Source organism: Pan paniscus, chromosome 13, assembly GCF_029289425.2.
Source record: "Pan paniscus chromosome 13, NHGRI_mPanPan1-v2.0_pri, whole genome shotgun sequence".
In the NCBI taxonomy this organism is placed as follows: Eukaryota; Metazoa; Chordata; class Mammalia; order Primates; family Hominidae; genus Pan; species Pan paniscus.
In genome coordinates this window covers 134914605-134929620 of record NC_073262.2, presented here as the reverse complement: position 1 = coordinate 134929620, position 15016 = coordinate 134914605, and the positions used below count along the sequence as shown (strand labels likewise).

Sequence of the window (15016 nt, the reverse complement as noted above, 5' to 3'; positions counted from 1 at the left end):
GTGCTGCCTGTGAGGGAACAGCTCCCATGCTTCGTGGGAGGCCCTGGGGGACAGGGTCAGCCTGGCCTGAGAAGCCCAGAGAGGAACTTGGCCACTGCTCCTCAGAGGGTGGGCAGCGTGGAGGGGAGGGGAAGGGGCTGGGATGTCTCCTGTTTGGGGCTCTCACAGTCAGGCTGCCTGGGCCGGGGCAGCACCCCACAGCCTTCTCCACCCCAACACCAAACCCCCAGACGCTCGCCTGTCTGTCCCTGCAGATACTTGGCTGCAGGAGAAGGTTCTGGGGACAGGAACAGATGGGGTGACCGTGGCCTCTGGGACATCTCGGGGGTGGCAGGACACACAGATTGAAGGCCGCCTGAGGTGGCTGAGCCCTGGAGGAGGGAAAGGCTCCCAGGGCAGGTGCGGGATGTCTTTGGTCGCCTCCCATAGCCAGCCCCGTCTGACAGTGGCAGAACAAAGGCAGCAGTACCCAGTCACTGTCGCTGCAAGGCACTCTGACAAGGGACCCTATTGAGTGTTTCTTTGAAGAAAATTCACTGTAACCAGATCAAATGAGCTTGTTAATCCGGACACCCCAGGAAATGGTGCAGGGGAACAGAGGCCGTGCTCACCATGGCTTTCATCCTAGTTTCTGGCAGCTCTCGGAGACGCCAAGCCACGGAGCTTCCCCCACGGAGGGGGAAGGAGTACAGGCTGGGGTCAGGCTGGCTGGGGAAGGGACTGCCCAGTGGCCAGCCAGCTCTGCTCGGGACCGAGGCAGGTGGGATCCGTGTCACCCAGGCTGTGTCACCAGCAGCCAGTTTCCCCTCCTGGTTTGGAAGGCACTGGAGGGCCCTCCTCCCCTCCCCCAGGCCCAGGCCGGCTCCTCTGTCCAGGCTCCCTTGGTGCTGCCGGGGCACCCACTCACACCAGAGCTGGGCACAGGACCTCACAGAGTGCTGCTTGAGGAACTGAGGGGAGGGGGTATCACAGGACCCATGACTCCCACCAGGCCCTGCGGAGCTGGTGCAGAGAGGAAGTGGGGGCAGGGTTGGACACAGTCACAGTCACATGCGTCAGGGTGATGGGGGCGCTCTCAGTGCTGCATACTAATTCCATTTTTAATCAGGCAGAATGAGACTCCAGCATCAATCATCTGCCAGGCAGCCAGCTCTGAATCGTGTTGGAACTGACAGGAAAGTTCCAGGTGTTGACATCGGCTCAGCAGCGAGGGGTGAAGCCTGAACTGGGTCCCTTGCCCTGGGTGCAAGGGGCATTCTGCTGCCCAGGCTTCCCAGAGGCACCCTATACACCAGATGGCACTCCACACTTGATTTTATTCTGTGACACTGATTTGCTGAAACCCCCCATTTCCTGGGCAGAGGAGGGCAGTAGGGCCCAGAAAAAAGGGGGGCCAGCCTCCCAGGAGGACTGGGGCCTGCTCTGCTGGGGTCACTGCTGACCAGGCCTCAGCCTTCCTTCCAGCCCCACCCTCTCCCCTGCAGTTTGTTTAAAAGTTGAGCTGCAAAAATTAAATAAAAATAAAAACAAACCCCTGAGTTGTTAAAAACCAAATTAAAAACCCCCCTCCGTGTCAACAGGTCCTAAAGCCAGTGTGGCGGGACAGGCAGGCGGGGCAGGCGGCTGGTGGAGCTCAGCTGGTGCTTGAGTCCTCGGGCTCACCGTCAGACTCCTCCTCCTCCTCCTCCTTCTCAGGGCCCAGGTGGCCCTGGGTGCCTGGCCGCTTCAGGATGGCGCTGTACTTGAGGGCTGTGGACTCTGCCTGCAGGACCACCTCCACCAGGCTGAAGATGGTGATGACCTGTGCAGAGCCCGGCCGTGAGGGGACAAGGATGGCAGGGCCTGATGTCGAGGCGCAGCTCTGCCTCCATCCCTGCAGCAGGACCCCAGGCCCCTCCTTCGGCCTCTGGAAGCCTCTGCTCGCCTGTCTGTAATGGGGGCCCCCTCCAGGAAGAATGCCCTGGGTCAGGGCAGAGTTGGGGAGTCAGATGCATCCTGAGTGCTCCCAAGGCTTATGAAACACAACCTGAGGGCCTGGGTCCGCGTTCAGGGCACATTGTTGGTGAAAACGGTTCCAGACAATTTCTTGGGTGTAAACTCATAGCTTTCATCAGGTTCTCTAAAGGACCCCAGAAGGCCAGCACCCCTGCATTAGCGGGACAGGCAGAGCCCCTCCTCTCTCCACTGTGGTTGCCCCCAAGGAAGGGAAGGTGGTGCCAGAAAGCAGGACCCACAGGAGGGGGTCTGGGTGAGCTGGGAGGGCCCTGAAACCCCACCGGGAGGCTGCAGTGCTGGGGGAGCCCAGGGGACACAGATGAAGGAATGAGGGGCACCGCAGGAGGCAGGAGAGGGGTCATCAGGACTTGGGGGGCTGGGACACAGAGGGGTTCTGACCTGCTGTGCTGGCTCCTGCTCCATGTCCTCAGGCTCCCAGACCAGCGTGAGTTCCGGCTTCTTGCCCACCTTCTGGAAGTGGTGGGACCGCAGGGCCAGTGCCTGGAGTGCAAACACCACGCCTCAGGCCTCAGCTCTGGATGCTGTTGCCTGCCCTTCCACCCTGGCGGGCTTCAATGCTTGGAGGCGGCCCTCCGCCCTCGGCCCTGGCCCACCCTTGCCTGGCTGGAGGGAGCTTCAGGGAGGCCCTGCCAGGCCACCTTCAGCTGAGGCAGCAGGTGAGAGTGACCAAGGGCCAGGGGTGGGGGCTGGGAAGGCCCGTGGCTCTGTGTGCTACTGGGGGCAAGTGGTGGAGGCGTCCAGGGCTGACTGCACTGAGGTGGGGACAGAGAACTGTGGCGGCGGAGCGCTGCGCCCCCTGCTGGTGCCATCTGTCAGTGCAGGCAGGGCTGGGCCCACAGCAGGGTGAGCTAGGCTTGAACTTCAGGATACAGAGCCCCCAGGGTCTGCAGGGGGACTCTGTCGTTCCTCTTCTGCCCAGCTCCAGGTTATGAACACCACGTTTACTGCACACAACAGGCTGGACACTGCATTCCCAGGGCACTCTGGATGTTAGGAAATTCAAAGCCAGGCACAGGGGCAGGTGGTGACCTGCAGACCCCAGGGCCAGCTGGAGCCAAGCCCCTAAGGCAGCATTAGGACAGGCCCATGTCCCCTTGGAGAGAGAACTGTGAGTCAACAGTCACTCAGGGCAGGAGCCGAGCCAGGGACAGCTCTCTTCCTTGTCTTCAGGGGACACAGTTTCCAGAGCGGCCACGGACCATTTGCTGGCCTTTCATTCCTTCACGTTCCTATAAACACAGTCCCCAAAGCCTGCACACCCTGCCGAGCTGTACTGGCCATGGAGGGGCCTGCTCTCTGGTTCCTGGGTCCTTGGGGAAGGGGGCCAGGCCTGACCCTGGGCCTGGAGCCACCATCCCAGGTGGGAGAGCTGGGCGTCTCAGCAAGGCCCATCAGGTGGGCTTTGTGCTAGGGCTGGGGGAGCGAGGGGTGGAGTGTGACCCATCACAGCCTGTGCCCCTCCAGTGCGGGATGGCTTGGGCTGCCCCCACCCCCCCCCACCCCGGGCTCTCCCAGGGCACTCACGTTGCAGTAGATGCGCTTCTGCACGCCGTAGCGCAGCACCAGCACATCGAAGGCTTGCTTCAGGACGCCCATCACCATGGCTTCTGACTCCAGGGGGCCACTCTCCTGCAGGGACAGTGCTGCAGCCATGGCACCTCCTGGCACTGCCCTGGGCTCCTCGAGGCCTCCTGGTGAGCAGGTGCCCAGGAGGGTCAGGAGCCAGAGGGAGGGGAGGGGCACCAGGCTGGAGGGCTCACCTTGACCAGAACAGCAAAGAAGAGACTGGTACTGAGCTCCTGCACGCGCTTGGACGCCATGCGGCGGTCGTTACAGTGGTCCGCCTGTTTCTGCAGGGTATCGGGCGCCATGTCTAGTCGCTCCCTATAGCCTGGGAAGAGGGGGTGAGGCATGAGAGTGGGAGCCTGGGGGGCTGGGAAGAGCTATGGCTGGGGGATGGGCTGCATGGCGCTGCACCCCCGCCGACAGATTAGGACCCCAAGCACCCAGCTCCCAGGGCAGCAGAAAGCGGCCCTTCGAGGTCAGCGCCCTCCTCCCGGCTGTGTCCAGGGCTGGCTGTGGGCTCCATGCAGCTTCTGCAGCACGGGCCCGTAGGGAGAGTTTCCAGGCCAGGCTCCCCTGCACTTGGGTCGCCCGACCCTTGGACCTCCGCGGTCATGGCAGAATGGTCTTGGGCCACTGAGCACCCACTGTGGGGGTGGGCAGCCCTGAGCTGGCCCAGGTCTGCCCTGACCCCGACTGCACCCCTCACCTAGCGCGGCAGCCAGGAGGCGGTGCACCAGGACGTCGGCAAAGCGGCGGATGGGCGAGGTGAAGTGTGTGTACAGGGGCACATTGAGCGCGTAGTGCCGGAACTGCGCTGGGTCCTGCAGCAGCCCCGAGCAGAAGTACAGTGCCATCTGCGGGACGGGATGGGTCAGAGCCTGACAAGCCCAGAGCTGCCCAGCCAGGCCTGGAAGGCTGGCGCCACCCACAGCCTCACCGTCGGCAGCGATGTGTGGACAGACCTAATGGGCTGCTGGTTGCTGAGTGAAGCCAGGGAGGACTGGGGCCAGGGCCCTTGCTGCACAAGGGGCCCCAGGGGGAGGCCAGGAGGCTGGGCAGAGCCCAGGGGTACCCATGTCCTTTCCAGGAGACAAATCTGGCCTGCCTGGGCCTCCCGGATGCCCTCAAGGTGGCAGCACTGAGAATGGCCTGGACAAGCCCACCCTGCTGAGGACCAGGGAGCCAGGAACCCCCAGGATGCTGTCAGGGTAGGGGGCACGAGCTGAGCCTCCGAAGTCCAGTCCCTGCTGAGTCACTGCTGAGCACCACCAGGAGGGAAGAGTCTCTGGCCTACCCTTCCCCAGCATGGGGCCAGGGCTGCTACTCTCGCCCAGGAAGAAGGAAGAAGAAGAAAGAAAGGTAGCGGCGGGGGGTGGGGGAGGAGGAGGAGGCGGCGACAGTGGAAGAGGAGAAGGAGGAGGTGGCGATGGCAGAGGTGGAGGTGGAGGAGGAGGAGGAGGAGGAGGAGGAGGAGGAGGAGGAGGAGGAGGAGGAGGACGAGGAGGAGGAGGACGAGGAGGACGAGGAGGACGAGGAGGACGAGGAGGAGGAGGAGGAGGAGGAGGAGGAGGAGGAGGAGGAGGAGGAGGAGGAGGAGGAGGAGGAGGAGGAGGAGGACGAGGAGGACGAGGAGGAGGAGGACGAGGAGGAGGAGGAGGACGAGGAGGAGGACGAGGAGGAGGACGAGGAGGAGGAGGAGGACGAGGAGGAGGAGGAGGAGGACGAGGAGGAGGAGGAGGACGAGGAGGAGGAGGAGGACGAGGAGGAGGAGGAGGACGAGGAGGAGGAGGAGGACGAGGAGGAGGAGGAGGACGAGGAGGAGGAGGAGGACGAGGAGGAGGAGGAGGAGGACGAGGAGGAGGACGAGGAGGAGGAGGAGGAGGACGAGGAGGACGAGGAGGAGGAGGAGGAGGACGAGGAGGAGGAGGAGGAGGAGGAGGACGAGGAGGAGGAGGAGGACGAGGAGGACGAGGAGGAGGAGGAGGACGAGGAGGAGGAGGAGGACGAGGAGGAGGAGGAGGACGAGGAGGAGGAGGAGGACGAGGAGGAGGACGAGGAGGAGGACGAGGAGGAGGAGGAGGACGAGGAGGAGGAGGAGGACGAGGAGGAGGAGGAGGACGAGGAGGAGGAGGAGGACGAGGAGGAGGAGGAGGACGAGGAGGAGGAGGACGAGGAGGAGGAGGAGGACGAGGAGGAGGACGAGGAGGAGGAGGAGGACGAGGAGGAGGAGGAGGACGAGGAGGAGGAGGAGGACGAGGAGGAGGACGAGGACGAGGACGAGGAGGAGGACGAGGACGAGGAGGAGGACGAGGACGAGGAGGAGGACGAGGAGGAGGACGAGGACGAGGAGGAGGACGAGGAGGAGGAGGAGGACGAGGAGGAGGAGGAGGACGAGGAGGAGGAGGAGGACGAGGAGGAGGAGGACGAGGAGGACGAGGAGGACGAGGAGGACGAGGAGGACGAGGAGGACGAGGAGGAGGAGGAGGACGAGGAGGACGAGGAGGACGAGGAGGAGGAGGAGGACGAGGAGGACGAGGAGGACGAGGAGGAGGAGGAGGACGAGGAGGAGGAGGAGGACGAGGAGGAGGAGGAGGACGAGGAGGAGGAGGAGGACGAGGAGGAGGAGGAGGACGAGGAGGAGGAGGAGGAGGAGGACGAGGAGGAGGAGGAGGACGAGGAGGAGGAGGAGGACGAGGAGGAGGAGGAGGAGGAGGAGGAGGAGGAGGACGAGGAGGAGGAGGAGGACGAGGAGGAGGAGGACGAGGAGGAGGAGGAGGACGAGGAGGAGGAGGAGGACGAGGAGGAGGAGGAGGAGGACGAGGAGGAGGAGGAGGAGGACGAGGAGGAGGAGGAGGAGGACGAGGAGGAGGAGGAGGAGGAGGAGGAGGAGGACGAGGAGGAGGAGGACAAGGAGGAGGAGGACGAGGAGGAGGAGGACGAGGAGGAGGAGGACAATGAGGAGGAGGAAGAGGAGGAGGCCGCCTGCGGTTGTGTTGGACCGGGGGCTGCAGACGCTGTCTGCTGGAGACACAAGCAGAAGCCAAGGAGCCTGTGGGTCTTTGTTCAAGGAGGCAACGTCCATCCTCCCATCTGGCCAGAGTGGGAGGAGGGAGAGAAAGCCCAGGATGCGATCCCCTGCCTTGTGCAATACGGGCCTCAGGCTCTTGGAGCTTCCTCTCCAGCCTAGGCCCACCTTTGGTCGGGGCCGTCCTCATCCCCTCTGGCACTGATTCCGCCCAGCTGAAGCCACGCTTCACCCGGGCACCTCTGTGCTCGCCAATACTCCACCCCACAGCAGTCAAGGGAGGCAGTTTCCGGCCTGCCAGCCTCGGCGCTTCTCGTCTCTGACCACCTGACCCTCCCAGGGGCTGAGACACAGAGGGCTGAGTTCCAAAGGCCCTTGTGCTGGGCAGGAGGCAGGACTGGGGCAGGGGGAGATACCGAGAGTCTCTAGGGACCAGCGCATAGCCTGTCCCAGCTGGGGCCACAGCCCCTGAAGCTGTTTGTCCTGCAGTCCCCGAGCTTTCAGGTCTGGGTGTCAAGGCCAGTGCTACTGCCTGGGAGTGAGTGAACGGGTTCCTCGCAGAGGTCCAAGGTCACTCCTGTGTGTCTCTCTGGCTCCCTTGCTCCCTGGCTGCTGTACACACTCACCCTCCTGTGCCCTTGGCCAGACAGACAGCCAGCTCCCGTTACTCTGTGCACACGGGCCCTGGAATCCAGGGCGCAGCTGATGGTGACCTGCTCCGCTCCCTAACTCCACTTCCCTTCCAGCCCCTGCTGGGCCCTGGGTTAAGTCGGGGGCAAGTCTCTGGGGGAGGTGGGCACAGCCTCCACTCCCAGACATGTCTGGGCTTTGTTCTCAGTGGTGGCCCAGTTCCCCAGATGACCTGGGTGAGGTTGATGAAGGGCCCTGGCCCCTCTTGGCTGGTGGAGGTGGCTCAGGGTCGGGTGGGATGGGTGGGGACCATGGCTTTCCCACAGGCCCAGCCATCCCTGGGACAGCCCTGGTGTCCTGATGCAGATGCTCACTGGGGACTGCGTGCCCCCTCACACCTTTCTGTGCTCTCTGCTGCTGCCCTGCCCTGTCCCCACCCCAGTTCCCAGTTCCCGGGCTGAGGAACAGGAGCACCACAGACCTGGTAACTCTCTGCCATCGGATTCCCGGGCAAGGGCACCTCTGAGCTCCCTGGGAGGCGAGCCAGGAGAATGCAGCCTTTTCGGGCTCTGGCTAACTCAGGAGCGGCTCCGATCTCTGGAGCTCCAGCTTGGCTTGTACCTCCTTGGAGGTGATGGCGTCAGAGGCAGGGACATGGGAGGGGCCCCAGCAGGGCAGAGCCAGAGGCAGTTCTGGGACTCAGGGGCTGCTGTGCCTTCTCTGCCAGGCCTAGAGCCGCTGCAGTGTAGAACAGAGAGAGCCCAGTGGGCACGGCCCAGCCCCTCTCTGCTGTGGGTGCCACAGGTGCTTGGCTGGGCAGACACTTGTGACTGGGGGCAGGTCACGGTGACCAGGCCCAAGCAGGCCCTGATGGCTTCAAACCCAGCCATCATTTCTGACATTGAAGTGTCAGAAAATAAATCCACTGAGGTCAGCTGAAGCCATTCAGTTCTTGTGAACAGATTGAATCTGCCGAGTGACCGAGCCCCTAAAATACAGCCTGTCCCTGCCCCTGGGCCGGGGTGGGACCCAGAGCCGACCCATCAGCATCCACTGCTCCCGCTGACCCGAGGGTCCTCTGGGGTCCTGGTCCCAGGATGCTCGGGCCCTGCACGGGGGAAGCTCAGCCTGGGGGGCTGTGACAGGCATCCCAGAGCAAGCCCAGCTGTCCACCCCACAGGCTGCCACCTCCCTGCGGGCCCAGGCCTAGGCCCCCAGCCAAGTCCACTTCTTTCCCACACTGGCCAGAGGCTGACAGCTGGTTCTGGACTCCACATGTGGGGGTGGAGCTGCAGAGTGTCCCCTGGGACAGGAAGCCACATGGGACCCTGTCACTCCTCTAGGACCCCAGCCTGACGGAGGTCTCAGTAGCCCCTCAGCTCCAGGGCACACTGTCCTTGAGCGAGTGTGAGCAGGAGACAGCGGCTCAAACTCAAGAGGCTCAGGGTGCCCCCTCCTAGGTGCTGCCTGGGGTCGGCCTCCTCTCCCACCCTCTGGCAGAGGAGGAGCAGCCCCCGTCCACCCAGCCATGTCCAGAGCAGGCAGGAACGGTGGGGGCCTGTGCTTGCACGTGGAGGTCACAGGTCTGGGGCTAGTGTGCTCCCGGGAGCAGGGGAGGCCGGGGCTGGGCCCTCCTTACCTGCATGGGCCGGGAGCACATGTTGGTGAGCACCTCCTTCCGGGCCAGTGAGTACTTGTCATCTCCAAATGTTTGGGTCAGGCTTTTCTAGAAGCAAATCCCAGAAACCTATGTGACGTGTGGTCCAGCTCGGGGAGAGACTCTGGGTCCTGTCATCCGCTGAGCACCTCATGCCCGGCTCTTGGGGGAGGAGTTGCCTGTGGGGCTCAGCCCTGCTCAGAGGGGATGGGTGGGGAGAGGGGGCAGCCGCCCACACCCTGTGGCCCACACTTCCATGTTTTTGCTGGCTGGCCTGGACTCACTGGGCTCCAGCTCTCTGGCCTGGGGCACCTGCCTTCCCCTCCCAGGGTTGGGCCTGGGTGAGATGTCTCCCTCCTCCAGGACCACAGCCAAGGCCCTGGGTTTCTTAGCTTTGCCCCAGGCAGGGAGCACCTGAAAGTACCCACCAGGAACATTCCCGGGATTCCTACAATTCCAGCCCCCACTCTGAAAGCCTCTGGGCCCAAGACCAGCCCTTTCTGGCCACAGGACCCCTGCCCTCTGCTAGGCCTCCAGGGTCCCCCCGCTTGGCACAGTCCTGGTGAAGAGGCAGGTCCCATTGTCAGGGCCCCTGTGACTCAGAGGGGCCCTTTCTCCCAGGGCCTCCTTCCCTACAGGAGAGACCTGGCTGAAGGGGAGGGACTCTGGGGGGAAGCAGAGGCCGCTGGACCACCCCACCTTCCAGGTCTTTCTCTTCTTTCCCCCAAGCAGGGCCTCCCCCGAATCCTGCCCACCACTCACATTGAGGGCTCCTGCGGAGCTGAAGTCCACGGGCAGCCCCATCTGGTCGCAGAATTCCACCAGGTCACTGAGCATCCTTGTTTGGGGCGGGGGGTGCCGGCGCAGCAGGGCCTGCTCGGGGAAGGCGCGGTGGATCTTGTGGGCCACTGCCATGTTGGCCAAGAGCATGAACTCCTCCACGAGCCTGCAGAGGGTGGGTGGGATGGGAGGGACCGCTGGGGTTGGGGGACAGGTGCGCAGGCTTTCCCACGCTGCAGCCGGCCTGGCTCTCTATCAATCACCCTTCAGGTCTCAGCTTAAAGACAACCTCCCAGCTACCTCATCTCATGTGTTCCGCCAAGTCCCTGTCTTGCCCAGCACCCCCATGGTCTCCCCTGCACCAGCTGGTCTACACCGCCTTCTCCTCTGACTGGTTAGCTCCTGTGCTGGCTCTCCCAGAGGGGGACCCTGGAGAGCAGGGAAGCACCCATCTATTAAATAATACACTGCAGCAGCCCCAGAGCTCAGCAGCCCACCCAATCCAGAGAAGGCACCGAGGAAAGATCTCTGCTGAATGACAGGATGCCTGGAACACTTGGGCAGCCCAGGCTGTAAGAGGGCACCATGCTCACCCAGGGCATGGGAACCCTGGGGCCCCAGCTCAGCCCCTGCTCTGAGGGCTCCCTGAGGCATGTGGCAGTGGTGAGTGGACCAAGGACCCCACAGTCCCAGGAGTGCTGGGCTCCCTTCTCCTCTGGGGACGGTGCCTTGTTGGAGGGAAGCCTCCCAACAGGGTCTCTGAGGGTAGACAGGACGGTCTGAGGCAGCAGGAGGGAAGCCCTCACCAGAGGACAGGGCAGGAGTGGGGATGGGGTGAGACCCCAGAGTCACCCTTTCAGGGGCTGCTGCTCTGGCTTTGCAGCACTTGGGTGTCTGTCATTAGACTCAACAGTCACTGTGAATGGATGTGGCTCCCCACAAAAGGACTGAGCAGGCCAAGGTCCCAGACTGAAGGAGCGGGGACCGATAGGCGATGTGGGACATGAACCAGGTAAAGGCTGGGGGGCTGGTATCACACAGCACTGAGGTCAGCACCACTGACCCTACCACCAAATCTGGGGCAGGAGGCCACGCACTTCTTTTTCCCGCCTTTGGTGGGACAAGAAGATCACACATGTGCACAAGAGCTGGAGCCTGTTGTGATGGGCCAGCCTTGGGCATGTCCTCATGCCTTGGTGACCAGGACCCTCTTCATGGGGAAAGCCGCCCCCTCAGGGAGACATGGGGCTATCGGGGCCTTGACCAGCCTGGGGGGACTCTGCCTTCCCTGCCTTTCCCCAGCCTTCATGCCCAGCCCTGAGCTTTCCCCTTGAGTGAGAGAGATCAGGGAGGAAGCTCCCGCAGGCCTGGCTGCAGCCAGAACCCTGCCATCAACTTCCCTTCCTGGAGGTGTGAGTAGTGCTGCGGGTGAGCCTCGTCATCTGGCCATGCTTGTGGAAAGAAAGCCAGCCACCGAGAGAGCGAGCCCTGGCATATAGAGCCCCTCCTCCACCCAGGGTGGGCCTGCCAGGGCAGACGTGTGGCTGTGCTCTGCCAGGATGTCCTGAGAGCATATCTGCCTCCCCAGGGAGCCTGAGATGCAGAGGAAGAAGGGCTGGGAAATGCCCCAGGAGGGCAGGCACCACCTGGAGAGGAGGGAAGCCAGCCCAGCACCCCTAGCGCCTCCTCTGGGGACTAGTGGGGACTTTTTTGGGCTGGCTCATGGCACACAGTAAGGCAGGTGACAGCTGGGATGTGTGACCACAAGGATCAAGCTTCAGCCTGCCCTTCTACCACACAGGACACCCAGCAGGTAAAAGGAGGAGCATCCATGTTGCCCTCTGGGTGGCAGTAACGGCCTGTGATGTGCCACCCCACCTCCCAGCCCTAATCTGTGCTTGTGCCCACCACTTCCTGCCAAAAACCCTGTGTTCAAGCCCTTAACCCACTACAAGTCTCCCAAGCCCAGGTTTGACTCTCAGCTCCACAACTTTCTTGCCGTGGGATTCCGAACAAATCACAGAGCCCTCCCCATCCTCTGTCTCAAATGCAGGACAGGGGTCACAATGGCACCTGCTCAGGGCTGTCATGGACGCAGAGAAAACAGGTTCTGCACTGGCAGGCCCTCTGCCTGATGCATTGAAAGCCCTCAGGACGCAGGCACTGTTCTCCTGTTGCCCCACCTGCCCCCCACATGGCCAGCTGGGGGTCTCCTCAATATGCCCTGTGATTTTCATCCCTGCCATCAATCTGTGTTCCTCAATTCTTTTGAAGCCTCCCTGAAAAGCAGGCTGCAGTCCCCCACATGAACACTGACTGTTCTAGGCTCACCTGTATCACTGTCTGGTGCCATTAGACTGTTCTTATTTGGATTTCATAATAAGATATTGTGAACCCAAGAGGAATCAAAATTCCTGCTTGAAAAATAATCTGATACTGGTCAGGCCATCAGCACGGAAATACTTCAGATGCACACAATCATGCATACTTTTGCCCTCTCACTCCATAAAAACTACTATGTGCCAGGCACGGTTCTGGACTTTTCTCCCCATGCAGTCGGACAATCCTCCTGGGCAGGAGCATCCAGGCAATTCTGTGGTGCCTGCTTTCCCCTCCAGCCCAGCTGCAGGCTTGCCGGAAGAGGGACAAGTGTAGCCTTAGGCCCGACCCTGGGCTGCATTTTGCAGTGTGGCCAGCAGGGGGCAGCATGACCCCATAGCGGGCAGCACTGAGGCTGCAGGCTAAGGAGGCCACCAGGCAGGCAGGGTGAAAGAGCAGGGCTGTGTGAGGTGGCCCCTGGTTACTCCTCTATGCCCATGCCCCACCCTCTATGGGTTTAGGAACTGAATATCTGGGGGCCTCTCAGGGCTGAGCCAGGCTCCTGCTCTCAGTTCCTGCAGGCGCTCTCCACATCCCTTCTCATGGTCTTCAGTAAACACGAGGACAAGGACAGGAGGGAGGGGACAGGGAGAGGGTGGGGCCGCTGTGGAAGCCCCTGCCAAGACCACAGACCTCAGGCAAGCTGCTTCCCTGGCAACTCCGCTACCTGCCCTCCCTGGACCCCCAGCACAGTCCCAGGAGTCACCTCTGCCCTCGACAGAGAACAAGTGCACTCTTGGTGACCTTGAACGTGAAGCCTGGTGAGGCTTTGGAGGAGAGGCCCACCTTGCCAGGGCCCTTGGTGTGGCTGAGTCTCTGCTTCCCTTGCCATCTCAGCCTCTCCCTCCCTCCTGGGGCTGGGAGTCAGGACAGTGCCTGTGGAGCTCTGGCCCAGCTAGTTAGGCCACATTAAGCAGGGACCCAGGCAAAGGTCAAGGGCACTGAGGAGGGAGCTAGCACCACAGAAAGTCCACTTCCCAGGTGCAGCCTTAGCCATGATGTTTGAGGACAGCTGCAGGGGCTGTTTGGTGCCCTCATGTCCTTCTGATGCTGCAAGTGGCAGATGGGGGCAGAGTGAACAGGTAGGCTATGAGTAGGAGTGAATGAAGGTGGGGCTGACCCCTGGCTCTGGCGGTGGCACCCTGGGGTGGCTGGAAGGTGGGTCCCCAGTGGAGTTTGGGGACAGAAAGGTGCAGGCCAAGCCCAGCTGCCAGCAGCCAGAGTTGCACCGAGTTCAGTATTCACCATTGCAAATGGGACCTGGCACCACGGGTCAGAGAACTGAGCTGGATGGTGCAGGGTGGGTGGGGTAGGGAAGGTGGGGGTCAGGGCTCTCATCTGCGGCCAGCACAGGCTCCACAGTCCCCCACCCTGTCAATTCCCTGGTGGGCCAGCAGGTGGCGCCCAGCCTCTTTCTCCCCAAGGTCCTGGGATGGGGAGGCTCCAGCTTAGAGCCTAGGCGCTCCTATGGGAACCCAGGGCCAGAGATGACCCGGTCAGCAGGGCCCTCTCCCCTGACCTCCTCCCTCCCTCTCCTGGGGAGCTGTGCTAGGTGCACAGCCTAGGCAGCCAAACCTCCGAAACGCCCCAAGCTATCCTGGGTGGTCAGGTTGAGCTGCTCCACACTCTGGGCCACGGGAGCCCTGAAGGGCGCAGAGTGGGCACTGGGGCTGCTGGACGGGAGGGCGCCCTGCCCCCTGCCCCGGCCTCAGACCTTCCTCCTCTGATGTGGGCACTGGCCCTAGTGTCACCCCGCTCCTCCCAGCACCAGGGGCACAGGCATGAGATCACTGGGCCCTGCGGGGGATGGGGCGCTGGAGCTCAGGGACTGCCTGACAACTGCTTTCCGAGGGGCTGGGAATGGCTGCCAGCCAGCATCACCTTCCAGAACAGCAAGCTAAGGCCTCGGAGACGGGGGTCTTGGATCCAGGCCTGGCATCAGCCAAGCGTCTGGAACCTGCACCACCAGGGCCCCACCACTCTGGAGGTCTGGGGTGGGGCTGTGCTGTGACAGCGGCTGCAGGGCCAGGACCCCAGCTCCTCGGCACTCACTCCCAGCACCTCTCCTCCCTGGGTCTGGGCCTCCCTGGGGCAGGAGGGGGTGGGGAGGGGGAGGCTCAGGTATGAGGCTCAGCGAGCCCCTCACACACTGTGGCAGACAGCAGGGAAAGGCCACCAGCCCCCCGCACACGGTACACACTCCCTACAGCAAGGGTGACACTGTTAGAGACAGAGGTTCCCACAGTGCACAAACGTTCCTCTAAAGAAAAAGCAACAACATCAATATATGAAACGCAGGGCTCTTCATGCGTTTACGACAGGGCGTCCTTCACCCTGAAGGTGCCGGCGAGCATCAAGACTGCAGAGCCAGCCACTGGGTGCCGCATTCCTGCTGGCTCAGGTGGGACCTGTTTCTGTTGCATCTTAAAGGACGATGCTGGGAAAGGCTGCTCTCGCCCTGGCAGGGCTCAGAGGTGATGAGATGAGAAAGGGGTAAAGCGATCTGCCCTTCAGAGGAAGCCTGCCTTCCCTGACCATCGAGGAACTGGATCTGAGTATTTCTCTGCTCAGCTGAAAGGCTGGGGCTGGGTTTTGATAGTCAGGGATCCAGGGCATCTGTGGCCAGGAAGGTCCTGTCTGGCAGGTGGTAGGGGTTGGGGGGTGTCCCTCCCCTCTCCTGGCCCTGCCATGGAGACGAGGGGCTTCTCCTCAGTGGCTTGCATGGAATGCCAGCCCTACCACTCACTTGCTTCTTAAGCTCATGGAATCTCAATTTGTTTCCCTGTAAAACAGGGAAGCAATGTTCAAGTTCCTGGCCTCGAATAAATAAGACATTATTATTACACATCTTATGATGTGACTGGCCTGGGTGCCCCAACTCTAGGACTTGGGCAAAAAACACAGTAAAAGCAACATTTCTAGAAGTTTCTTCTGCCTCCCCTACCCTCACCACAAAGCCACCC

At 62.2% G+C, this 15016-nt stretch overlaps 1 protein-coding gene across 3 annotated transcripts in view; it reads right to left on the bottom strand.

The window, feature by feature from the left end:
* Positions 1-1296: 1296 nt before the first annotated feature.
* Positions 1297-15016, bottom strand: part of DIS3L2 (DIS3 like 3'-5' exoribonuclease 2) — a 368917-nt gene continuing 355197 nt past the window's right edge. For 2 of the 3 annotated variants that reach the window (XM_063595621.1, XM_063595620.1), the window contains exons 15-20: positions 9657-9840; positions 8877-8963; positions 4289-4436; positions 3777-3907; positions 3541-3645; positions 1297-2496 (exon numbers count right to left, since the gene is read on the bottom strand). In XM_063595621.1, the coding sequence (XP_063451691.1) occupies positions 2152-2496; positions 3541-3645; positions 3777-3907; positions 4289-4436; positions 8877-8963; positions 9657-9840 (1000 nt within the window). In that variant the 3' untranslated portion in view covers positions 1297-2151. The remainder of the gene's footprint in view (positions 2497-3540; positions 3646-3776; positions 3908-4288; positions 4437-8876; positions 8964-9656; positions 9841-15016) is intronic. The other variant, XM_003821873.5, reaches the window with a different exon arrangement.